General features: G+C 51.5%; 1 protein-coding gene across 2 annotated transcripts in view; it reads left to right on the top strand.

The window, feature by feature from the left end:
- The first annotated feature begins 620 nt into the window (after positions 1 to 620).
- APCDD1 (APC down-regulated 1) overlaps positions 621 to 25687 on the top strand; it is a 30197-nt gene continuing 5130 nt past the window's right edge. Inside the window, exons 1-3 of one of the 2 annotated variants that reach the window (XM_061169431.1) lie at positions 621 to 787; positions 12350 to 12533; positions 16362 to 16893. In XM_061169431.1, coding sequence (XP_061025414.1) covers positions 730 to 787; positions 12350 to 12533; positions 16362 to 16893 — 774 coding nt within the window. In that variant the 5' untranslated portion in view covers positions 621 to 729. Of the gene's footprint in view, positions 788 to 12249; positions 12534 to 16361; positions 16894 to 25687 lie in introns of those variants that run through there. The other variant, XM_061169430.1, reaches the window with a different exon arrangement.

Consider the following 25687-nt stretch of genomic DNA (forward strand, 5'->3'; position numbering starts at 1 on the left):
GGGAGGAAGGAGGCCGAGGAGCCGGAGGCTAAGAGGGGATGAGGCTTGGGGAGGGCGGGGCAGGGCAGCGAGGGGAGTGTAAGGAGAAGAGAGCGGAGGCACCGGAGTGGGAGGGGAGGGCCAGGGGGCGAAGAAGTGGAGAGGGCGGCGGAGCACGGGCGGTGGTGCCCAGCGCCCTTCGAGTCCTGCGCCGGGTCCCGGGAGGATCCCCTACCCGGTCCAGGCCCCGCCCACGCCCATATCGCCCCGCCCTCCCCGCCCCCATCCAGGCCTCGCCCCGCCCGATCCAGGCCTCGCCCCCCCCACATCGCCCCGCCCACCATCCAGGCCCTGTCCCGCCCCAGTCCAGGCCACGGCCCGGCCCGCCCCACATCGCTCCGCCCCGTCCAGGCCCCGCCCCCGGCCGCCCCTTTCCCGCGGCGGCGCCCTGGAAATATGAAGAGGAGCTGCGGCGACTGCGGCGGCGACGGCCAGTGCAGCGCGGAGCGGCGGCGGCGGCCGGGCGAGCACGGGGCGGCCGGGCGCGCAGGGCCGGGCGCGGGACGGGAGGCCGGGAGCGGAGGGGCCGGGCCGGGCATGGGGCGCGCCGCGGCCGCCTGAAGCGCGGGCCTGGCCCTGTCCCCGCGCGGCCGGGCCGCGCCGCCCGGGCTGCAGGCGGGTCCCGGGAAGCTGGGTCCCCGGACGGCGGGCGGTGCGGCGCGCGCGGGCGGCCCCGGAGGAGGCCTGGAGATGTCCTGCGTGCGCCGCCTCCTGCTCACATCCCTGTTCCCGGCCCTCCTGCTTCACGGTGAGTCCGGGGGGGCCGGGACCCGAGTGGACACCCCGGAACCGAGGGGACCGCGCGGCCGGGCGCAGCCCCCTCCTGGGCGCCCTGGAAGAGTCTCGCCTTCCCGGGCGCCGGCCGCGCTCTCTCTGGAAGGGCGCGCACACAGACTTTATGTCCAAGTCCCGGGACACTTGTGTCCACTCTGCAGGGTTTCAGACTATAGGCGGTCATGGAACCGCAGGCTATGCGACCCTTTACAGAGTGTCAGAGCGCAGGCAAGGCTCTTGCTGGGGTCCAAGCTTTGGGGGCACTGTGCAGAGAACTGTGACCATTTCAGGGAAAAAGCAGCTCGGGGTGTTTGTGTTCGCCCCTCGGAGGACGAGTGTGTTGAGGGGCTGGGGAGGGGTCTCTCCCAGGTGGACCGGTAGGTTCTCTGGACGGACTTTCAGGGAGCAGGGGCCTCCTCGCAGCCAAGGTGCAGTAATTAAAACCAGTCCCCTAAGTTCTCCGGGACCTGAGCTTGTTTCCTCCCGCTCTTCTGGGTCGTTTTGTTTCTGTTTCATGTGTCACATGTCGTCAGCAGCTCTAGTAAACCCTCAGCCAGAGAACAGCAGGCTTTAAAAGAGTTCCAGGAATTGCACTGAGGAAAAGAAGATAGCACTGCACCGGGGGTGGGAAGGCAGATTTTGTGCGAGATCGTGGCGATCATGGGGACAGGTGGCTGCAGAACACGTGCTGATCCAGATGTCCTGGGCCAGCTTTTCCTAACGGTGGACACCTGACTGTTCAGCAGAGTGTCCACCAGGAGCAGGGCTCTCCTGCCTCCACACCCACCACGGGCACCCCAAACCTCTGCACATCGGGTCATCAGGTCAGCACCCTCATGGCCTCTAGGTTTCCGATCCAGCTTCAGAAGGCATTTGGCCGGCGCTGAAGGTCATGGGTGACTCCCAGACCATCTAGGAAGGGGAGGAGACAGCAACCCGGGAGCCCTGCGCTGCTGTATTCTTTGTCACCCTGCTGGGGCCGGCAGTATGGGCAGCGCAGGTCCACAGGCCCTGCGAACAAGTTGGGCTGGGCCAGACCTGCCTGATTGCCAAGGTGTGCCCGGAGCCCCAGTGATCCCAGAGTTTCAAAGTCAGGATGGAAGGCTGGCAGTTCGAGGACCAGAAAGAGAAGGTGTAATTACAGGGTTGTACTCCTAGGCCCATCTGCTTAGAATTACAGAGCCGTTTTCATCTTTGGCTGAAACATGAAACACATCAGAGCCAATGGGCAGATCAAACAGCAGCTGCCACCCACACCAGAAACAAGAGGCAGAGAGAGAGAGGACACAGGGGAGAGTGTCCCCTAAAAAATCTCTTGTCGTATCTGTGCAGGAAAATGGTCATATGGGCAAATGCCTTTAAAATGAAAAAGTACTTGACAATTTGGCGTGAACAGAATTTTTTTTTCATAAAGCCATTTGCCTTTTGGACTACAAAAGCCATGCTCAGAAACACAGCCTGGGCCAACCCATCCTGAACTTTTCCTCCTTGTTTTGAGAGCTGGAAGTTGTAACCACACTTCCTGCACCACAGTGTGGTAACGGCTGGTAAGGGGAGCCCAAGTACATCCTCAGTGAGGTTCAAGTATAGCCCCAGATCTCCAAATTCCAGCTGGAGTCAGCCTGAGCTCCTTGAGGTCAGGGGTTCACCCAGATCCACAGTGTGCAGGGAGGGAGTAAGGAAGGGGGGAATAAGCCAGTGGGGCCAGACCCCGTGCATGTGTGCACGTGTGTGTGCACATGTGCATATGACGAAGAGTATGTAAAATAAAAAAGGAGGTTTGCCAAGTTTAATGGGATGACGGGGATAACCCTACAAAAAGGCATCCCATTTCAAAGTGAACCTGCAGTGGCAGAGTTATTCACACTGATGTTGCCTACAGAGCAACTGCGCTCGTGCAGGGCGCCTGGGACTCCAGCACAGAGGAGAAACCAAGGGAGTGGTCCTTCTGGGTATAAATCTCTGCGATTTGAGAGAGGCTTGTCACAATTCCTTAGGATAATGTAAAGCACCAAGAAAAAATTGGGTATTCTCCGTTTCCCCCTTTTCTGCCTGATTTTTACTTGATTGAAGCAGTTTTAATGGGAAATGGGTATTAATCAACCTAACCCAAGGGAATGGCTTGAGAGTGTGTCCTACTCTGTAGTTAGGGGTTTTGCAAGTATTTAAAAATTCTGTAGTAACAGATGGAGCTTGATTATGTATCTTAATAGAAGTCATCAGTCTGAAGGAAATTACCTGTACTCTTTTAGAATGGCTTAATGATTTTTTTCCTGATACAGAGGCATTTTTATTTTGCTACTTGTGTATTTATGACAGCAGTTAGGTAGGTAAAAACATATTTTCTATGGTTATGAATGTACTTGGGACCAACTTTACGAAATTTAGTTCCAGACATCATTTATAGATTATTTGTTACACCAACAAGTCTCATTAATAAGATTAACAAGTGCACAAGGCCTTCAGGAAGATTCTGGGTGAAGATGCTGTAGAAACTCTTTATTGTGTTTGGCATCCGATCTTTGTTCAGTTTTTTTGGTTACTTTTATTTCAACTCAGGCAAGTTATAAATCACCCCTAGGTCCTATTGGTGAGTAAATTAGGGTCTGGAAAGACTGGAGTCCGTTGTTTATTTTTTGCTGTGTTTTAAAACTGTAAATGTAGTGGGAGACCCAAGTTCAAAATGTGACGGCATAAAAGTATACATGTTGGTCTTACTTTCCTGTCCTTCAACATCTGAGAACAATTGCATTTCTTAATCCAAGTAAAACCTATTGAATGTCATGAAGGTATGCAGCTGGGGTATGTCCCTTGTCACTGTTTTATTTGCTTAGATGAAAAGCCACGAAAATCATTCAGTTCCAGAAACCAGATTAACACGAGATATTTCAGAAAAAGCGATGCTTTAATGTGCCCCAAAGTGCTCATTCTCCTTATTAATGGAAACATTTGACTTTAAGTTTTGGAGCCGTTGTTGGGGAGATGTTCTTCTTCCATCGCCATTTACTTTTGTAGAATTCATCGACTTTTCTGAAATGGGAAGACACTTTTGAGCTATTACCTTTCACTTGAGTGTATTCTATTAAAACTGAAAAAAAACAAAACAAAACTGTGTGGATTACCGAATGACTGCCTAACCAACAAAATGTGAGGAAACATTACAATAGGGTAAAATAGAATCTTTGAAATATCATTTTACCGGAGACAGTTTTTGTGACCAAGAAAACATTGCCTTTCCTGCACCTTTTCCCCCTTAGTCATAAAATGTAATCTTGAAAAGAAATATTACTCATCTGCTCATAGCAGGGAGCAAGGGTCTTAGACAGATGGTAAATATTCTCTTTTGAGAGAAACTGACTATCTTCAAGCACGTGGCTGAGCCGTCCCGTCATAGCTGTGGTCCTTCTTTTTCTCCCTAAATGAGTAAAGAACTCAACACCAGCGGATGATAGGACTGTGTAAATACCTACCGTTTAGGGACAGACTGATGACAATTTGATAGAATCAATTAAAGGGAAGCATAAAACATTTAGGACTGGAAATATGAAAGGACTCGTTGGTGATCTTGTACACCTGTGGAAAGCTTACATGGCAGCACGTGGCCTCTGTGTGGCATTGAAGTGATCCCAAGGAAGAGCTCAGGAAAAACCTGCCACCATCCAAGCATGAGCTCTTGCTGTGTCCAGATGTGATGTGCACAGGCCATTTAGTTCTTTTCAATTGGGGTTCATATTGGGAATAAAGTTATTTTGGAATGTCGTGTGATAGGGATCTAGGCTGGAGTAAGGATGTGGTGTCACCCTGTAGTTACTGAGGCTCGTCTGTTCTCGAAGGGTTTTCTAGCTTCATTCCTTCAGCCAACCATTCGGTCAACAGGTACATTAAGAGGGCCTCCTGCATGCCTGTGTCACTGCCGGCTGGGGACAGGGCTGTGAGGAGGGGCAGCCCCCCTTCCTGAAGAGTCCTGAGAATACCTGGCAGGATGAGAAGAACTTATTGGAGAGCCCAGAGGTGGGAGACTGGCACACTGCCCTTGACTGCAGTGTTTTTCCCTGCTGGGAATCCCAGCACTCCACACACACACGCACACCCCACACACACCCACACACACACCACACACATGCACAGACACACACACCATGCACACACACATACACACACATACACACACACACACATGACTGTGTGAAGAGCACGGCTGTGGCGGCAGCCGTCAGCTCCAGGCCCAGCAGGAAAGCCATGCTGTCTGTGGTTGGACCCCAGTGTCTGGCCCGGGGACCATGGCCTTAGAAGAAATCGACTTAGAAAATTACCTCATTTTCATCAAAAGTTAAATGAAACCAGGAATTTGAAATCTTGACTTTACTATGTTTCTCATAAAGGGAAAATGCTTTTAGATAAGGTTTAAAGATTGGCAAAAGCAGCTGTCTCAGCTTTGACCTCCAACAACATGGAAATAAAAGCAAGCGCTTGGTGAGTGTAGGTGCCCACCTGGGAGTGAACGGCAGCTTTTGTTCCAAAACATGGAAGCTGTGCAGGCGGTCATGTAGCCGCCTCGACTTCACAGCCCACATTACAGTGATGATGGCTCTTTTACTGGGGATGGGCGATTTCACAGCAAAGTAATCACCTGCATTTTCCCTCATCGCTCCCGTTTTCTCTGCTGTGTGTTTTTCTGCATCGCACCAGTTCCACCGTGAGATGCTTCCTCACTCTGGTGTGGGAGTGACGCAGGTCACGTTGTATCAAGGACAGAAAAGGGCCTTTCAGAGACCCTCTCAGAGACCACCATTGTGAATGTCTTGACATTATATTTATTTGGCTGTTTTGATTTTATTTTTTTAAGCATTAAAGTACCTATGCAGTGACTAACCAGATCAAAGATGAGTTCAGTCCCAAGTGTACCTGAAAAGTGTCTCCTTCCCAACTCATTTCACATTTTATTGTGTGTAAAGTGGTTTGGTGCTTTGGGTTCTCGATCTAGATAGACAGGTGAAAAGCTGCTGAGTATATCAAGAGGATTCTCCTGGGGACTTGGCCACACGCCGTGTTCCTCCCTCACTTTTCCCTTCACGTGTCAGCAACGGGGCAGGCCTTGGAGACAACCTCGCATGCAGTAGGCCCTCAGCCACCTGCTGAAGGGACAACTCAGGGTCTCTGCTCCATCCCCCGCCCCATGCCCTTTGCCCTCTGCCTGGTCCCTGTCGGTGGGTGGCCTGGCTCGCTCTTGGAGAACAACACGGGCCCAGGAATAAGCATTGCTGCAGGCGACAGAGAAATACTGCATTTGTTCCCTTTGAAGCCTGTGCTCAGGGCTGCTTTCTGTGTGCAGAGTCTGGTGACTTGGGTGATGCCAACAGTCGCCTGGCCTCACGGGCCTTGAACTTAGGGTACAGATGCCCATGTAAATGGTTAATCCTGTGCTTCCTCTATTTGGGGAAATCTGGTTTTTTATTTGCTATCTCTGGGAGTTTTCACTCTCTGAACAGTAGACTGGCAATCATGGTAGTAGTAAAGGTCATTCTGGAGTCATTTAGGATTTCTGTTTTGAGTGATTTCATCCGTGGAAGTGGAAAACCCTTACATACACACACACCTGTGCATGTGATACACCCTCCAGAGCCCAAGGAGCTCGTGTAGTTCTCTGCAAATGGTCATCTATAAAATTGTCCCCTAGAACCTTCGGGAATTAATTTGTTTTCAGCAGGAGAACAGTTTCCTTCCAGGGTCTACATTTTTCTCCCACCCGTACTTGAAAGAAGCTGCCCCCTTGTCATAATCATTTGATCTGGGCCCAGGCCATGGGACCCCGGATGTTGGAGACCATTTTGTAGTGAAGTCACTTTGATAACCTACTTCATCAGAACGCCACTGATCGGGGCGGTGCTGTGGTGGCTCCCACTGGCGCTGGTATCAGGGCCTGGCTGTTCGTAGAACCCTTGACATTGAAGGCTGGCTCTCCACCCATTCCTTTCTGTTCCCGTGTAGTAACTGGAATTTGATGAATGAGATAATATAGGCGTGAAGTGAGTCTTCAAGTGTTTTACAAACATTAGTTATTATCCCCATTACTGTAATTTTCACTTTGTACAGGGGAACGAAAGGCACCTATCCGATGAGTTAGCCAAAGTCACCTTGAAGCCTGAAAACTCAGTCCCTTTCTTACTGCACTGATGTTGTTTAACCCTTCGAGATGCTCTTTTCCTTGGATCCATTTACAGCAAAAATCTTAATGACTGGAGCCCAATGAACTAGTCTTCGCAACTGACCAAAATATCTAGAATCCTCAGTTCATCAAAGTCTTGATGTTATTTGTGTGTGCCCTCCTACACGTGTGCTTCCTCACTCGTATGAGAAACACAAGGGGAAAAACCCTCTCTTGGACTAAATAGGGTTGTCACCTGTCCACCCCACTACCTCTGTATCCAAAGCAACATCCCACAGGCACTGATGTCCCTAACGATGACCTCACTGTGATCTGCCTTAAGAGCCTGAAAGATCATAATGTCAACTGCACTCAACGTTCAATGGCAGAATTATCAACAACCAAATATTGTGCTTAGTCAACACTTCTGATTATACAGATAATCCAATCAAGTGGAGGTTTTTAAAGTTATTATGTATAATAAGCACATTTATTATTATAAGTACACTCAGGCAGGAACTATTATTACAGCTAGTCACCACCGTTAAGTTGGATGTTGATTTATACAATTGAAGATGTATGAAAGTGGACACATAAGTATTTTGCAAAAGCTTTTTTCCAGATGTAGTGCTAAATTAGTACAGACTCTTAACTTTCCTCTCTCCGTGTTTCCCTCCCTCCCTTCCTCCTTTCCTCTCTTTTCAAATAACTTTTTGGTAATACCTTTTCCCACAACATGCCAAAGATGGTCAGTGCCTCTCCGGGACCACCAAAAAGATTTACTGCTTTGTTGAAAGCAATTCCCTTCTCTTCTCTTTCTCATTTATTCAGGCAAAAATGATGCACTGAACCATGGCAGAACCTTCATAATTGATCTTCCTGCTTCTTAGCCCTCCAAAAAAAGGGAAAAGCAGTCTTTTCAAGATGGAATCCTTATCCTGTGCTACATTGTGTACAGGCTTTGGGTGGTTCCTCTTCCCTGTTTCAGCCCAGTCCACGCTCAGGATGACGCACTCACAGCTCTTGATCACAGCCCGGCCTCTGTTTTGCCACTGTTCCCTCCTGGGCCACCCTGCAATCTCCCCTCCCTAAGGCCTCTTCATCCCCCCTGCACGATTCTCCCATCCCCTCCTTATGTTGGGCATGTGCTATAAACTCTGCCTGGACCACTTCTGTTCAGTCTTCAAGGCATAGCTGCCTGCTCCCTCCATCTTTCTGAGTCCCTTTATAAGTCCACTGGGGTTCTGATTTCTTCCCCAACTGAGGATTCTTTGGGGCATAATGTTTGTAGCTTCTGTGCCTACACAGTGCCTGGCCCTGCAGAGAGTCCTTTCTGATTGTTTGAATGTGTGAGTTGCTAGTTTCAGTGTCAGATTTGGAGCTGACATAGTTCTGGCGATGCAGGAACACGGGGGTCCCTGGGTTGACCAGAAGTCTAAGGCTGGTCTCCTTGGAGGGCACCCATGGCTGATGCTGAGAAGGAAGTCGTGGGATGTAAGGTGAGAGCGTTCCACATGGCCTCCCCTGTGGCTGAACTAGGTGCTTCAAGTGGCCTTTTCATTCCCAGCCATTTACTAGAAGGAGACCTCACGTGGGGGTGGGGGGAGGCGGTAATCCACATCCCACGCCCAACGAGCCAAGTAAGTGTTGGTGACCCCTGTCCATACCTGACCCTAAGAGACGGCTTCTCCTGCCTGACAGCAGCGCCTGCTGTCACTTGACCCTTTTAATTTTGCTCCCTAAGGGTCATCGAGGTGGTGGGTATTTCAAAGGAAAAAGATAAAAAGGGAATAAATTCCAAGCCTATTTTCCCATCCTAAAAATTCAGTCCCACCCTCGCGAGTGAGCCCTCAGCCACTGTGTCCTGGGGAGGGGCTGGCTGTCGAGTCCTCCATCTGGCCTCCTGGGCCGACGGCCTTGCCAGGTCCCTGACATTGGCTCCTGTCTGACAGGAGCAGTAGCAAGACAGAGCTTGGTCTCTGGAAACCCTGAGGGACTTAATCTTCTGCCTGCTTTCTAATGATGTGCAAATTGGTGGTTCTGGGATTTTATGTCTTCCCCGCCCCCTGGTTAAAAAGCTGACTGTCGGCTCCAGCCTCCTGCACAACCATGCAGGTCCTGAGCATCACGGCCCCTTCCTTTGCCTCTGAACCCACCTCCGGCCCAGACCCCACCATCCCACCCTTGTCCTTGGACGTGCAGTCCAAGTGAGACCTTAAGAGCCTCCGGGTCAGAAAAACCTATCTTCCATCTTCTTTATGCTTCCAGCCCCTAAGCTACACAGAGTGGCAGCGTGTAGTTATTTGTTAAACCGAGTAGAGCTTGTCACCACCCCTGCTCTCCATCCGGGTCACCAGTTAGTTGGCCGCCAGGAGCCCGGGCCTCGCCCTGGGCACACTGTCCCTCCAGAGCGCGGAGTGAGCTGGGCTCCAGGAGACTCTTAGCATTATTCCAACCATTCTGTTAGTTAGGAAGGCCTTTCTCAGGACCCCCAAGAGCCTATTCATCATTTAAAATAATAGCAACTAACGTCTAACAAGAACCGTGAACCATGTGCTAAAGGAAATGATCTCAGTGAATCCTGAGACCAACTCCAAGTGACGGCAGTGCTGTCACCCCCTCCGTACAGATGAGCGCACTAAGGCTTGGGGGAGTTAAGTGACTTGTTTATGGTCACAGTGCTGATCATGTGTTTCACCGATTGTAGGATTTACAGTTTTTCATGTATAAGGTCTGGGCAGTGGGTGTGCATCTTCGGTGGGTGGGGCCTCTGGCCCCTGTGAGCCTGCAGGTGGCAGTCATGCGACAAACCTGTCATCGCCTGTGTGAACCTGGATCCATACTGTCCTCATGTCACTTCCTCTGTGTGTGTCCTTGTTACTCTCCATCTATGGTTTAGTTGCCAATAGGTTGGTTTTGAAAATAGAGTAAACACTGCAGCCAAGTGTTAGAATTCACTTGTAAATTCCACTCTCAGCGCTGAAAAGAAAAACAGTGTGGAAATCAGGCAGCCCAGTGACAGAGCCAGGGGTGTCCGTGTAACATCAGTGGGGCGAGAATTTATCACGGTGAGGGGGGTAGTAACTGCACTTACATATTTTCTCACCGAGAAACAGTTATTTGGAAAGGAAGATGCCACAAAAAGATAAGGCTGTGTTTGAGCCTTGTTGTCAAGATTCGTGCAGAGCAAACCGATTACCTGTCCTGAGTGAAGCGTTGCAGCTGAAGGCCAGACACAGTGCCAGATCTCTTTGGAGAGATAAAACAGTCGGAGGCCCTGTGCGTGCTCCAAGGGTGTTGGGACTGCTGCTAAGGCAGGTGTCATCGTTTAAATGCAAGTGTTTTTGTCGCTGGTTATAAAATAATGATGCATCTTAATCACTGAAGTCTTGAATTTGATGAAATCCTTTAAGTGGCTGATCTAGTTTCAAACCCAAGCAGCCCAGCTCCAGAATTTCACCGATATCCACTCCCCTCCCGGCCTTCCTTAGCTGTACGGGAAAACATTTGTAGGGTGTAAAGGGGTTTATAAATCAATTTTTAGAACATAGCTTGGTTGATTGTGAGAGCATTACATCTTTACTGAATGCTGGGTGTCATATTTAAAGAAGACTCTTCCGCAACTCCCAGTGCTTTGTGACTTGAGTTAAAATATGTATTTTTGCCACGTTACAATTTATCATCCAATTGACCCACCAAATGGCAAGTTGTACTGTTTGATTTCATTCCTGACGGGGAATTCAGGAAGTGCTTCCTATCAACAAGATGACCACAACTCTTGGGGTTGGTGGAGGTACCCCCCCGTCCTCTAGTTCAAAGCTAACTGAGAGAGATCAGCACAGGTGCCAGACAAATGGGGATTAAAATGCTGGAATTGGGATAAATGCCCCATCAGAAGTCACAGTACAGGTGGATGTCCATGTAGGATTGCCAACAGGTCACCCCTGAATTTTCCAGACTTTCCACCTGGCTCAGTGCCACAGCCCAACCACTGAAGGGTCCTTACTACGGGGGTGGGAGGGGGCTGATCAAAATGCATGTATTTTATGTATTTTGAAAACAGGCTGGTTTTGCAAAGAAACAGAGAAAAATAGCCCAGTTAGCAGGCTTGTTTCCTTCTCTCTGGGGAGGGTCAGGGACGGAGCACCCAGGACCATCGTTTCAGTGGAAGTGCCTTCCCTGGGATGGGAGCTCGAGGCCACGGAGGAGGTCCTCGCTTAACAGCCCTAAGCATTAATGTCCACTCCACCTGACACAGATTTCTGAGTTTTAGTGTCGCCCTTGTTCTAGCTCAGGTGTGACTCACCTGGTTTGGCTGAATGGGGTTGCTGGTGAGGTTGCATTTAACATTCATTGCAAAACGGTTACCACAGTTTCATTAACATCCTTTTTTTATTGTTGTACATTTGTCTAACTAGTGTCGTTTTTTTTTTTTTTTTTTTTTTTTGCTAACACAGTGCTGAATTCCTAGTAGGTCCACAATAAAGACCTCTCAGATTGTGAGTCACTTCAGGAGTGAATCTCAGAGGAAACAGTGGGCTTTCAGATGATAACTCCATCTGTTTTCCTTGCCTTTTTCTGAACAGGAGGCTGGTGGTACTTTTGCATGTGTAAATTTTGGCCAACCTGGATGACGTGAAGATAAACTTAGTCTTAGTGTCCCTTTACCCATGGAAAATACAGATGTGCAATCAAAACCCTGTAACGTATGTTTGTATGTCACCAACTCTGAGGGGCAGCCTTGGAAGATCACTGGGGGAAATGCCACACGTGAGCCCTTATAGGGCGGGCCTAGGACTTGCACCCCGTCTACAGGGCGTCCGTTTGGGGATTGAGAGACCCCGAGGTGCATGAGGTGGTGCGGGCAGAAGGGAGTCCCCGCTGTGGGGCGCCTCCTAGCTGTTCCCTGGGCCTTTCTGCCCGTCTCCGTTCACCCTTCACTGAAGCTGCCGGCTCTCTGCCTTCCCGTCTGTGTGTCGCTGCACCTGTCCACCCTTCCTGACTACCTTTTCTACCTGTCCCCTCAGCCCCATCTCCAGCCTTGATGACTCTGGAGCACGCAGTTCTGTCCCCTGCAGCCCTGCACAGCTGCTCGTGGGATGCACGGCCTTGTTTGCAGTTTCACGGACCTGGGTTTGAGCTCAGGCTTTGCCAGGAAACTCGCCAAGCGACCTCATGCAAGTCACGTTCGTTATCTCCACAGACCCCAGTTTTCTCACCTGGGAGAGGATCTCCTGGGACACTGTAGAATGTGAATTCTAGGAGAGCAAAGACAGTGATAAAACCTGGCGTTTCCCACCTGTGGGATGTCCCCGCCTCGGGGACAGTGCCTCAGCTGGCCTCACGTCTCTGCAGCTCCCCTGACACCTGCCTTGCATGTATCTGTTTCAGGGCTGGGAGAGGGCTCTGCCCTCCTTCATCCGGACAGCAGGTCGCACCCCAGGTCCTTGGAGAAAAGCGCCTGGAGGGCTTTCAAGGAATCCCAGTGTCACCACATGCTCAAACATCTCCACAATGGTGCCAGGATTACTGTGCAGATGCCGCCTGCCATCGAGGGCCACTGGGTGTCCACCGGGTAAGAGGCTGGGGCGGGGGTCCCAGGAGGTCCTGGAGAGCGCACTGCTATGGAGAGCCTTCTTAGGGTTTCTCAGGTGCACAGAGACTTTCTAGAATCTACAGTGATTCTGGGGTTGTCTGAGTTCTAACTCACAGCCAAGCGACGCTTTGAAACTCGGGTTGGTGAAGAAACAGAGCTCAGTCCTGTTGAAATCTTAGCCTCAGCAGCGGTGATACGGTACCGCTGTGAACCCACATGGCAGTGAATATGTCCTTGTTTATTGAACCCCGTAGGACCACTCCTGTATAAAAGGAAACCATTAGCAAGTGAAATTAGGAGTCTGTGTTTCACCAACCCTGAAACGCGACTTGCAAGCTTCTGATGGTCTGAATATTCTAGCCATATTCTGGTAATTTAATATACAGCTTCAGGGTCTGAGAGTAAGTTAAGAGGTACCCATGTTACCTCAACCAGCCAGGGTGCAGCTCTTGGCTTCTTTTCCAGGCTGTGGAGCTGAGATTTATCCCAGTTTGAGCTCTGGCTTATCTTCCATTAGAGCTTTTAAAAATAGCCCAGAGGCAGACCTGCAATCTCTTCCCCGTGCATTAAATTGTTGCAAATTCACAAGGCTAAGGGTGGGATCTGATCACTTCTGTGCAGACCACCCCTCCAGGTACCTTGGGGAGGGATCACAGGCATCCAGAGAAGAGGAAAAAGAAATCTTATGAGGAAGACCCAGAGGTTTTTGGTTTTTGGTTTTTTCCTAAAAATGGGGTTTCTCAAAATAACCGCATGGTCAGTATTGGCACAAACAATCTTAACGCAACGTACTTTTAAATAATTTATCATTTCGTTCAACAAATATTTCTGGAGCTCACAAATATTTACTGCACGCGAGCACTGTTCTAGATTTTGTGTGTATAGCAGCGAACCAAACAGACATGGCCCCTGTCTTCAGGAATTTTACAAATACACAAAGAAGTGGTACGAAGAGGGAAGAAACAGGTGCTCAAGGAGAATACCAGGGCCCCTATTTTAGGACAGGGTTGGGTAGGAAGGGCTACCAAGAAGAGGACACTTGAGCTGAGATGTCCTTGGCTGTGCAAGACCAGGGAAGAGCTTTCCCTGTGGTAGGAGTGGCAGAGGCTGGACTGGAGAAGCACGGACAGGAGCCCTTGTTCCGCGGGTGGGGAACAGCCCCAGGGAGGTCAAGAAGGAGGCGGGGCCAGCCCCCAGGGCCCCCTGCACGCCATGTCTCTGCGAGTTTGGCTTTTAATCTAAGAGAACTGGGACGTCATTGAAGAGATTTCAGCAAGGGCTGTGCTCAAACCTGATTCAGCTTGACTGAAGGGCGCTCTGGCTGCAAGTGGGTGGTGGGAAGAGTGACTTGGGGACAACCAGGGTTCTTGGCCTCCTTAATCAATAGAAATTGATAAGAGGCCAGACAAGGAATTCAGGCCAGGCTTTACTGGGGCCCCTGCTGCAGCAAGGGGGAGCAAGAACAAACAACAGGTTCCCTTGCTTGCTTCCCAAGGAAGGGTGAGCTGGTTCCTTGTATGGGGTGAGGGTAGGGGCAGGTCCAGGGGTGGGGCCGGAGGCGTGGCTTAGGCGGTCTGCCCACCCCTTGGTGGTGTTGAGTGCAGGGGGCAGGTGCAGTACCCTGCTTTGCTCCTGACTCTTCAGAAGTGGCAGTTGGCTGTTTGGTCTTTTTGTATCTTGTTATCCATAATTTGCCCCAACTGCGCATGCACGCAGTTATTTTTAGTCTCTTATAGTTTCTTTGTGTTTTGTTGCCCGAGGAGACGTGTGTCCAGGTGCAAGCACTACAGCAAAAGGGTCCCAGGTCCCAAATTGTTTCAACTTGGGAATGACCAATTAAAAGACTCAACAGTACCAGCCGGAGATGACCAAGGCCTGGGTGAGGGGCGTCGGGGGTGGGGCGATGGAGAAGTGAGTGGGCTTGAGCTTGGGACCAAATCAACAGATTCTCAAGCTGAGATGAAGTGTTAGAAGTCGGCGATCCTCCTGTCTGAACTACAACAGACGTGAATCGCTGCTCACACGGAAGGACTCCTCTGTCCCTGGGAAGGAACATGGGCTTCCTCTCCCTCCTCTGTCACAGAGACGGATGCTCAGAGCACCACTGGCTGCTGTCTGGCGGTATCTGCGGCAGGTGACAGTCTTTACTAAGCTAATGGTATCCACTTCTAAGTGGCCCATTCATCAGTTTGTAAACTAATAGTAGTTTTGAGAACCACTGGCCATTGGGATTTCAGCCCCACCGCTTGATTTCGCCACTCACCTCAAACCAGAACTATTGTATCTAATAAGTTTATGTATAAATAATACACACAAGCAGGGTTATAAGGCCAAGACTGATAAGACTGAAGTCTCAATGTCACTGAGACTAGGATCTGGCTAAAGGTGATGAGTGGACAGATTCTTTGCCCAATGCAAGGAAGGAAACCCCCTCGTTTCCTGGTGTGGGCCGTGCTGCAGGTGTAAAAATTGATTACAGTTAGACCAGATGAGGAAGGTCCCATCCAGGTGTTTCTGGCCTAGGCATCCAGCCTTTACCTGATGCCACAGCAGAAAACATTTTGCAGACTTCCCTGGTGGCACAGTGTTTAGAATCCGCCTGCCAATGCAGGGGACACAGGTTCGATCCCTGGTCCGGGAAGATCCCACATGCCGCGGAGCAACTAAGCCCGTGCGCCACAACTACTGAGCCTGCGCTCTAGAGCCCGCAAGCCACAACTACTGAGCCCACGTGCCACAACTACTGAAGCCCGCGTGCCTAGAGTCTGTGCTCCGCAACAAGAGAAGCCACCGCAATGAGAAGCCCGCGCACCGCAACAAAGAGTAGTCCCCGCTCGCCGCAACTAGAGAAAGCCCGCATGCAACAACGAATACCCAATGCAACCAAAAATAAATAAATAAATTATATTTTTAAAAGATATTAATATTAATATTTAAAAAAAAAGAAAACATTCTGCCACTGTTGGCAGCACAACCGAAGGAGCCCTACCTGCCTCTTTATTTTCTGCTAGAGGGAAAACTAATTTTGACTGGACGGGGTAAGGGATGAATTTCCAGTGGCCTCCAAGGGGTGCCTCCCTGAGACTAGATTCCGTTCCAGGACAACAGACACCTGGCACCTGGCTGCTGTGGACACGGTCCAGATGACAGAAGTGGTCAGGAAATCAACATCTCTAACAACACAGGGAGCATCTTTCCTAGGCCAGCCCCGCACCCTCCTTCCTCCTTCCCGCCTGGGAGTGAGGCCGAGGGGGGCGCTGAGGACGGCAGGTTCCTGCCCTTCTGTCTTGTCCATAAAGTGAAAGGAGGACAACCCCGGTGTAGAGTGACCGGGAGCACAGGTGCTGGGCCAGGCTTCCCCGGGCTCACATCTGGCTCCGATGCTGGCTGGTGAGGGGACCTTGGACACATTTCCTCAGCTCTTGTGCCTCAGTTTCCCCATCTGTAAAACAGGACAGTAATAATACCCACCCTTACAGCACAGGGAACTATACTCAGTATCTTGTAATAACCTATAATGGAAAAGAATCTGAAAAAGAACAAAACTGAATCACTCTGCTATATACCTGAAACATTGCAAATCAACTATATTTCAACAACAAAAAAAATAAAGAATAAAATGATCCTTGGGATGTACGTAAAAATAATAATAATACCCCCCACCCCCCAGCTCATAGGTTGCTGTGCGGATTCCGTGAACTGCCCGGAGTACCATCCTGTTATCATTACCGTGACCTCCTCGCACTGTGATGTGCCTCCTCCTCGTGGTTTTGGGCTCACAAGCTTCTTCCTCCCCCTTTTCTGCAGCTGTGAGGTGCGGTCGGGCCCCGAGTTCATCACCAGGTCCTACCGGTTCTACCACAACAACACGTTCAAGGCCTACCAGTTCTACTACGGCGGCAACCGCTGCACCAGCCCCACCTACACGCTGGTGGTCCGCGGCAAGATCCGCCTGCGCCAGGCCTCCTGGATCATCCGCGGCGGCACCGAGGCTGACTACCAGCTGCACCGCGTGCAGGTCGTGTGCCACTCAGAGGCCGTGGCGGAGCGGCTCGGCCAGCTGGTCAACCGCACGTGCCCTGGCTTTGTGCCCGCCAGGGGTCCCTGGGTGCAGGACGTGCCCTACGACCTGTGGCGGGAGGAGGGCGGCCGCGAGTGCACCCGGGCCGTGAACTTTGCCATGCACGAGCTGCAGCTGGTCCGCGTGGAGAAGCAGTACCTGCAGCACAACCCGGACCGCCTGGTGGAGGAGCTCTTCCTGGGTGACATCCACACTGACGCCTCCCAGAGGATGTTCTACAGGCCGTCCAGCTACCAGCCCCCGCTGCAGAACGCCAAGGTACCCCGCGCCACCCTGCACAGCCCCTAGGGGGGCGGGGCTCTGCGTCATGGAGGGGCTGCTGGGGGGGTCGGGGGCGGGAGGGCTGCAGGTTGGGTGGGGGGACACGTAGCCCAGGTCAGGAGGCACGGGTGGGCCACCACCTTGCTCTGTGATGGGGCCTCAGTTTTCCTATTTGATGAGGGTGGTGGTCCTGGGACTGGTGGTGCAGAACAGCCTTGGTGGTCGTCCTCAAAAATTCCTAAGGCTCCCTTCTGCTCTGACCCTCTGGGAACTTCTTCTGTGAGTCTAAGAGGAAAGCTTGCAGGAAACGTGGAGATGTTCTAACCCTACCTGGGAAGATGCCCAGCCCAGCAGGGATCCTGGCCCTGGGGGCGGGGGCAGGGACAGTGCTGCTGGCCTGGGGCTGTGGACCCTTAGAACCTCCTGTTCCGTCTCCACGACGACCCTGTGAGGCAGTGACGACCACCCTCTTAGCAGAAGAGGGGGCAGCTGAGGTGAAAGGGGTGGTCTCCTGCCCAAGGTCACTGGTTGGTGAGTTTCAGGGCTGGAACTTGCACCCAAACCTTTCCCCAGACCCCACTGGACTATTTCCCCAGATCCCACACTCTTCCCATTGGACTAAGTGAGAAATCACTGTGACCCGAGGGGAGGATGGAGGGGGCAGGAAACAATTAAAACCTTCTAATGTTCTTTTCTTAAATGATAGTCCCTGTAATTACACTTGGAATTCACCAGGCATTTCCTTCCCACGGGCTTAGAGTCCGTGTCTGCATGTAACAGGGTCATTTCCACCGCAGAAGCTGGGGAGGCAGGAAGGGGGCCTGGGGGGCAGCGGCTTTCTCCCCAGTGGCCCCCACCATCAGACTGGCTTTTCTGGAATCCTTTCTAGAACAGCAACTCTCCAGTTGCAGGGCTTGTCCAACTTTTGTTTGGTGGTTTATTTGTTTTGAAAGCATCTGTTTTCTTCTCAGTCCTTGGAGCGCGCTCATGCCTGGAGAGGGTACCGCTGGTACTGCCCCCGCCGGACCACTCGGTTGTCTTCTTTCTGTCTGTTACCGCGAGCTTGTGTCGTGAAAGTCGCCTTTATGATGACTGTGGGGGGTCTGCCAGGAGGCCGAGCGGGTGGGGCGGCTTCCTCTGGATGCACATCTCGGGACATCCCCTCCCCGTGCCGAGGGGACCCTGGGCTCCGCGCAGACCCCGGCCAGGTCCGCTGTGCTGTGCCCTGCGAGTTCTAGAGGCGCCAGGTGAGGCGGGGCTGCGAGGGAGAGGGCGGCCCTCCTGCCTCGGGGACCCCAGGCGTCCTCGCAGGGAGAGGGTGGGCAGTGGGCTCTGCCTGCTCCACAGCCGATGCAGAGGCACCAGGACGGGACTCTGCCTAGGGGGCACCAGGGCGAGGGCCCGGCTTCTGGGAAACGGAGGAACCGTCGAGGGACCTTTGCAGGTGGCCGCCTTATCCAGACGCTGCAGCTTAACGACGCTTCTCTCCAAACTCCTGGTGTCAGGTGGCAGCGGGAACGGGATTTTCAGACGTGCATCTGGCTTTCTTTGAGCACAGTCGAGCCAGCGTTCACATTATCTCTGGGAGTAAGGGTGTCGTGAGTGAAAACGGTCTGCAGCTCATCCAGAAACCCGCTGGGAGCCAGAGCCCTGACCCAGCCTGGCCTGAGCCTGTGGGAGGATCCTCGCAGGAGCAGAGCCTTCATCGCTGCTCACCTTCCAGCGAGGATGCTGGTGAGTAGGGCGGCCAGGGCCCAGGAAGGAGAGAGGAGGCTGGATGGAGGCCCCCTGCCCAGAGGAGGCAGCAGACAGCCTGGACCAGCCGGCTTCTACTCTGAACCTGACCTTGGGCTGTTGGTGCACGTTGTCGGGTCCAGACTCCGTTTCCTCACCTGCGGATGCCCACGTGGGCTCTTTGATCTCTTGAGCTCTCCTTAGGCCTGGAAGAGAAAGGAGTACCCACAACCGCCTTTCTCGTCTTACCTCCGTCTCTGCCCCTCCTCTCACTCCCATTTTCTCTTCCCTCCTCTGCAGGGGCAGTTGTGGGACCGTCTCCCCAGATTCTTAAGAAGTAAACTCTTTAAACCCTAGGCCACAATCCCTCATTTAAGAAATATTAAGGGTGGAAAGAACCTTGGATCTTGGAGATTATCCAGGACACACTGTTAAGCTTTTTTTTTTTTTTTTAAAGGAAGGTACAGAATAGCATGAACAGTGTAATACCATGTGTAAAGCACGTAATAAAAGAAGAAGGTAAGCTGATCAAGGAGCCAGTGTTTCTGCAGTGGAACAGTGATGGCCTCAGAGGAGGGGGACAGTGTGGCCGGGGGAAAGATACTTGTCACCGTGAACGTTTTTGTACCTGCTGCGATTTGTGCCGTGATCTTATACTACCCAAACTCCGTCACCACACTCAAAACAGATTCCAAAAAGGCAGGATTCTGAGGCTCGGAGGAACGCTGTGGCCACAGATGAAGCCGGTGAAGGGGCTGGGCGGACGCAGGCCGGCGTCCAGGACCTGGCCTGTGCTCTCCCCCGAAGGCCGGCCCAGGTCCGCATGGCTCTGGGAGCTGAAAGGGCCCGTTCTTCTCCTGTTGTCCCTGGCATGTGCATCCTAGCCTGCAGTGAGCAAGCAGTCAGGAAGTTTTGAGATCCCTCCCCAGGCCGGCCAGGAGAAGGGATCAGCGGACTTGGCCGCTGGTGCCTTTCCAAAGCCCCAGGTGCTGCCTGCCCGCTGGGCTCCCACAGACCCGCCCACCCGCCCCCTGGGAAGGAGGAAGGCTGGGGGCACATCCAGACAGACCACAGGCCTCGCCCCCCACCTCTGAACCCTTCACCTTCCCTAATCGCCGGTCCGAAGAGACCTGGCTGAAAATTAGTTTAAATGCTAAGTTGAGTTTAAAACCACTAGTCTCAGCCCCTCTGGAAACGGGACACCATGTAAAAATAGAGATTTTAAATCAACTTGATTTTCTAAGCTTTATACAGCTTTGCTGTGAGATTCAGAGCCCTTTGGCAAAAAAATGATGTTTGAAGAGAATCAGGTGAGCCAGGAGGATTCTTTCAGGATGAAGTTGGCTACTCTTCATTAAAAAAACAGGACCCCCTAAAATAACCCTGAAAGAAGATGCTTTGCTTGAATCGAGTTTAGCATCAGGGCAGCCCTTACCCTCTGCCTGGATTCCTGTGTGGTGGAGGGTTAGCCAGGTGCCCTCTTTCCTTGGCAGAATCAAAAGTAATTAAGAGCAAATGATTGCTGGGGTCATTGGAAATGCCAGGGCCTCAGGATCATACTTGCAAAGCAAGCAGAATTGGTCTTTTTCCAAAACCCTGCACTGATGAGGCCACAGGGTCATAAATCAAAGGGCTTGCCTGCAAACCAGACCACTCTCCCCAAGCCACGTTTCTGAAATAGGCTGCCTGGAACGCTGATAGTGGGGCTGCCTGTCGGAGGTGGAAACACAGCAGAGTGTTTTGGGGGTGCCGGACCGCTGGGAGGAAGCAGGGGTACTCGTGTACTTTCTCTCCTGAGTTCCCTGCAGGCCTCTGGACTGCGAGTAGTCATTTGTTTTTGAGGGAGCTTGTCTTCCCAAGCCTCCTTAGAGCATGTAAGATACACAGATTTATGGTGACATCTGTGACATCCGAGGGACTTTGGACCACGTGGCTGTGGACATCGGAGTTTCCGCCCAGTTCCAGGAGGCAGGTCTGCAGCAGGAAGGGGTCTCTCCTTAGGCATGTGGTTGGCGTGGCTCCCGGCGGGGTGGGTAAGTGGGTGTCACAGGTGCATGAGTAGAAGGATCCAGAAGCTCACGGAATCACTGCCCCTGCTCTTTCTGTCAGTGCAGGGCAAAGAGAAGAGGGTTTTGCGGAGGTGATGGTAGTCACAAGAGGTGGTAGAGGACCAGGGCATTCAAGGAGTCATGACCAAGACAGTGTCAGAAGCCCACCTTATGTTCAATCAGGATGCCCCTTACAGAAAACCGTGACCCTGCCCCCAGGGCCGGGTGTTCACTGCCAGGCCGCACGTGCCGCCCACAGGTTGAAAAAAGAGCCGGCGATGGGGGTCGGATGATGGGTTCTGGCCTCCGAAAGACTTGCTCATGTGGACATTTTATTGGGTCGAAATATGAAGAGTCACACGATTGCCACACTGCACAGCTACTGGCCTCTGCTGTGAGTGCAGAAACAGTTCATTATTTTTCTCGATTCCTGAGTGCAAGATTTTTATTTAAGGAGTCAGCAGACCAGGAAGTCGTTGTTGTCAGGGACAATGCAAGTGGTAAACATTTCATCCCTTAAAAGTCCAGGAAGCTGAGAGGACGGCGTGAACGCCTGGGCAGCAGGAAATCGACCATTGGAGAGTCTGGGTCAAGTCCTGTGTGCGGGGCATTGGCCGAGCACTGTGGGCAGAGGGCAGGGGAGAAGGGGGCCAAACGTGGGGTCCGCTGCCTTTACAGCCGATGTGATTATGAAGATGAGTCTCCTTCAACTCTTTAAATGCGTTTAAATTAATAGGAGGGGAAGAAACAATCAAGTAAAATTTAATCAGCATTTTCTTCTGAAACCATTCTTATAGTCATTTGTATTGAAGAACCATCTTCTTATGGTCCTTTTATCGAGCTCTGGGCTCTGTGCAAAGTGTGTATGTACAGGCAAGGTGGAGATGAAATTATCTTTTGTGTGATTTACAGGAAAGGCCTTTGGGAGCTCACATCTCAGGGTCTAAACTTCTTGGAAATCCCATTTCTAGAAAATGCAGTACTGCTCCCGGGCACCCACTGATGCTCCTTCTTCCCTCCAGGACGCAGTGTTCTGTCGGTTCCGCTCGCGGAAGACCCGGCAGCCAAACACAGGCCCCGAGGAACCGGCCGTGCCTCTCTTACCCTTTTCCGTCGTCCTTGCAGCCCGGGCCCCTCTGTGGTGGTTGCCTCACAGCTACAGGGTTGCTGTGCAGAGTCCTTGTGAGGCTAAGTCCTTCTGTCCTCAACGCCTGCCACCTGCTCCTGGCAGGCGGTGACCAGGCTGAGGGGGTCCGAGCGTTGCCGTGTGCATGTGGCATTGGCTGCCCCGGCCTGGCCAGACAGACTGCCAGCCTCCGGGTGTGGCCCTAAGGCTACAGTTACAGAGACCCAACCTGAGTGGCCACGGCCGTTTCCCCTACTTTGTTCTGAAAGAGGAATCATCACGGCTCCTTTGGGAGGTCAGAATGAGCCCGAGTCCACAGCATCCTAGGATCCCAGCTCTGAAAGGCACCCCAAGAGGCCCCTCCCACAAGGCGGGCAGCGCTCACGGTTGTGATGAATGCTGGCTGCTCTGTTCATCTTGTTACGTATCCGAGGACAACTTTCTATCCATCCATCAGCCCGTGAGCCACGAACCTGTATCACACCTACTGCGTTCTCCTAGGTGTCGTGGGACATAAGAAAACGGGAGGGCGCTGGTCTTGGCCTCAAATACCTACCATGTCACGGAGAGGAACCGGGAAGGATGTCCGCGTAGGAAGACCCACCGTAGGGCGCCTGCAGTTCAGTCACACGCGTGATGAATGGCACTCGGGAAGACAGCTTTCAGCATCATCCTCGGCCATCCATGGAGGTTTCTTCCTGAGAAACGTGACCCGGGGGAGCAGAACTCTAGGAGGGGGCATTTCAGCATCTATCCCCATTTCTCCTCCTCCTCAAACGAAACATTTAGCCCAAGAGATGTCTTATGCAGGCTGCTTCTCTAGTTGACTTATTCACGACAAGATCACGTCAAGTAACTTTTTCCATTCTGGGAAGATGCTGGGAAACAAGTGGATCCGTCAGCAAATGCTGACGAACCAGCTCTCCAGAAATAAATGTTGGCAGGGAACAGGGCAAAGCCTAGAGAACCGTGTCAGTCATCGGCCAGAGCGGACCTTTTCAAGGGACCAGAGCCCTTGGTAGGGAGACGTGTGTTCCTTGCAGACCCCAGCCTAAGGGGCAGCCTGGGGCCAGAAGGGAGCGCTCGGCAAGCCCCACAGCCGAGTTCCGTCCCAGATCCCTCCGAGCCATGTCATTCTCTCTCTCTGTGCTTCGGTGGCCTCATCTGTGACGTGTACTGTGGTCTCCTGGGGAGACTGAGAAGCGTAAGGAGATGATGTACTTGAACTTCCCCAGCATCAAACGCCCTGTACATGCAAACTGTGTTGTTTAACTGTTCCCAGGGCCGGGCCAGGATCAGGAAGCACAGTGGGAAAACCCCCCTCTGCCTAGGACATTGCTCACTGATTTTCGTTTTTAGAATAAGCTTGATTTCTTTCTTAAGAGATTAATGGTATAGGGATCCCCCCAACCCCCGCCCCTGCCCAGGAATGAAAGCTTTTTATAGTTGGTGTAAAGAATAGCAGCAAGGAACACGTTCTGGTCCCTCGGCTCTAGCCCTCAGCTTCTGTGTGCACAGGGACCCTGAGTTAAAATAGCCTGTCTGAGATGCAAGGGAGGGAGTAATGTGAAGCCTAATGGGAGAGCCTGGGAAAGACAGCTTCTCAGATGAGACTCATGGATCAGAGCATGGACCAAACAAAGAGTAATTTCATGAAGCAAATGAGATTTCATGGTACAAATCACTCTTCGTGTTGAAAAACTCTTCCCCTTTAGTCATTGTGAATGGCCGCTATTTAAGAAAAGCATCTTGGAAAAGAGAAACTTTAGAGCCGGTACGATATCTAGGCCTTAATTTCTGCTTCTCCATGGTTGTTCCTGTAGGTCTTTTGGGTTTTATTCAAGCCAAGGATAGTGGTAATTAAGAGCACAAATCAGATTTTTAAAAAATCTGTCCACAAAACAGAAAGGTGTTCCCTTTATCCAACCTTGGCTGAAACTGTCCCCTTGTTGACAGCATCCACAGAGAGGCCAAAACTCCCACACTCATTTATGACATCTTTGGTTTCTTAATGCCAGCTAAAGAGTTGGTTAAAACGGTAACTAGTCAACTCAACAACAATAGCAAAAAGCAACCCGATTAAAAAATGGGCAAAGGACTTGAATAGACATTTCTCCAAAGAAGATGTACAAATAGCCCATAAGCACATGAAAAGATGCTCAACATTTCTAATCATGAGGGAAATGCAAATCAAAACTACAGTGAGATAGCACATCACACATATTAGGATGGCTGTTATCAAAAAAAAAAAAAGAAAGAGAAAATAACAACTGCTGGTGAGGGTGTAGAGAAACTGGAACCGTCGTGCTTTGCTGGTGAGAATGTACAATGGTGCAGCTGCTGTGGAAAACAATATGGCAGGTTCTCAAAAAATATTGAACATAGAATTACTTAGATGGGAAGTTTTATGTTATGTATGTCTGACCACAATGAAGTAAAGTAGCTAGTTCAGGAATTTGGTAAGACCACTACCCAAGGGGCAGCTTCCTCCCACTCCTTCCCAACCGATGGGTGACAAGCTTCCCTGAAACTACCTGGCCTGCCTTTCTCTGCTGCCGACCAGAAACGCTTCAGCCAGGACCATCTCTCGCCTGAAGGACCACAGCCCAGCCAGATGCTCTTCTCGGAGCTCAGGACCCGTGCCCTGTCATTCTTAAAGAAAAACACCAAACGCCAGCGTGTTGGGCATGGAACATCCTGGGCCCCACGTTGGTGGCCCCTCCCCTCCGAGCCAGTTCCTTTTCTGAAGAGCAGTTGATCCCTGGTGTCGTCCGAGCAGTGGCTCTTGCAAGAACTGAGACCCCTTGTTCCTGCCCCGCCTGCTCAATCTAAGAAGCTTTCTGGGCACTTCCTGAATGATATTGGTATTTGAGGAAACAAACAAATCTTTTCAGGGATTGAGACTCATGTCTTCCTAGAATGGCCAGAAATGAAGTGGTCACAACTGATGTTTTTAAATTCCCAAATCACAGATAGCAAACCGAGTGGTGGGGAAGAGGAAGAAGGGGTTGGAGGCTGGGTCGGTGTATAGGGACCTGCAGTGCACGTGGGCTGCATAGGATCTGCTCAGAGAGCGGGTATTGGGGGAGGGCGGTCAGCAAGCTTCCAGCTGGCGAGCTCCCAGTGGAGTAGCTGAGCCATCGCTCCTCGTGGGTGTTTTGGAAGCTGCCTGGCGTGTGTCCTCAGAGGGTCCTCTCTCTTTCCGGGGCCGCCTCCTGCACCACTCAGTGTGCTGGCTAACAGGTACCAGCACCAGATTTGCCCCCTCCCCTGTCCTGTCTGTGAAATCTCAGAGACTTGAGTCTGAGTACAGGGCTGGTTTCACACAGACCATGTGGGGCTGGGGCACGGGAGCAGGGGCAGCAGGTACAGTTTGATCAAGGTGCTGATCATGATAATGCTTGTTAGCCATTAAGGAAGGGGCTACTTCCTGGGTGCAGGAGTTAATATGATGTTACAGAAATCATATTAACTTTCCATCCCAGACTTTGAGTAAAAACCCCCTTTTGGGGTAAAAAAATTGGAACCTTCGCCTCCCAGTAGTTTACAAGAAAATACATAGTGGCAAAATTACTGAATTCAGTGATGCTTTCTTTTAACTAAATTTGTGTCTTTTTCACCCTGTCATGCGTTTGAAAGATAGTGGCATATATAGCAGGAGACGTGCCGTTTGTTTGGTCTTCCCACCAAGTGCCATGCACGCATGCAACCCCACGCCAAGAAACTTCTCCTCGTAGTGGTTCTGGGAGCCCGGAGTGGGACCCACTTTAGTCTAATCCTCATTTCTTATGGCATTTAGGCAGGTGTAACAGTGCTCATTTTATGCATGGGGACATTGAAACGGAGAGATTAGTAACTTGCCCAGGGTCCCCAGCTGCAGTCG

This window comes from Eubalaena glacialis, chromosome 15 (assembly GCF_028564815.1).
Source record: "Eubalaena glacialis isolate mEubGla1 chromosome 15, mEubGla1.1.hap2.+ XY, whole genome shotgun sequence".
NCBI classification, from domain to species: Eukaryota; Metazoa; Chordata; class Mammalia; order Artiodactyla; family Balaenidae; genus Eubalaena; species Eubalaena glacialis.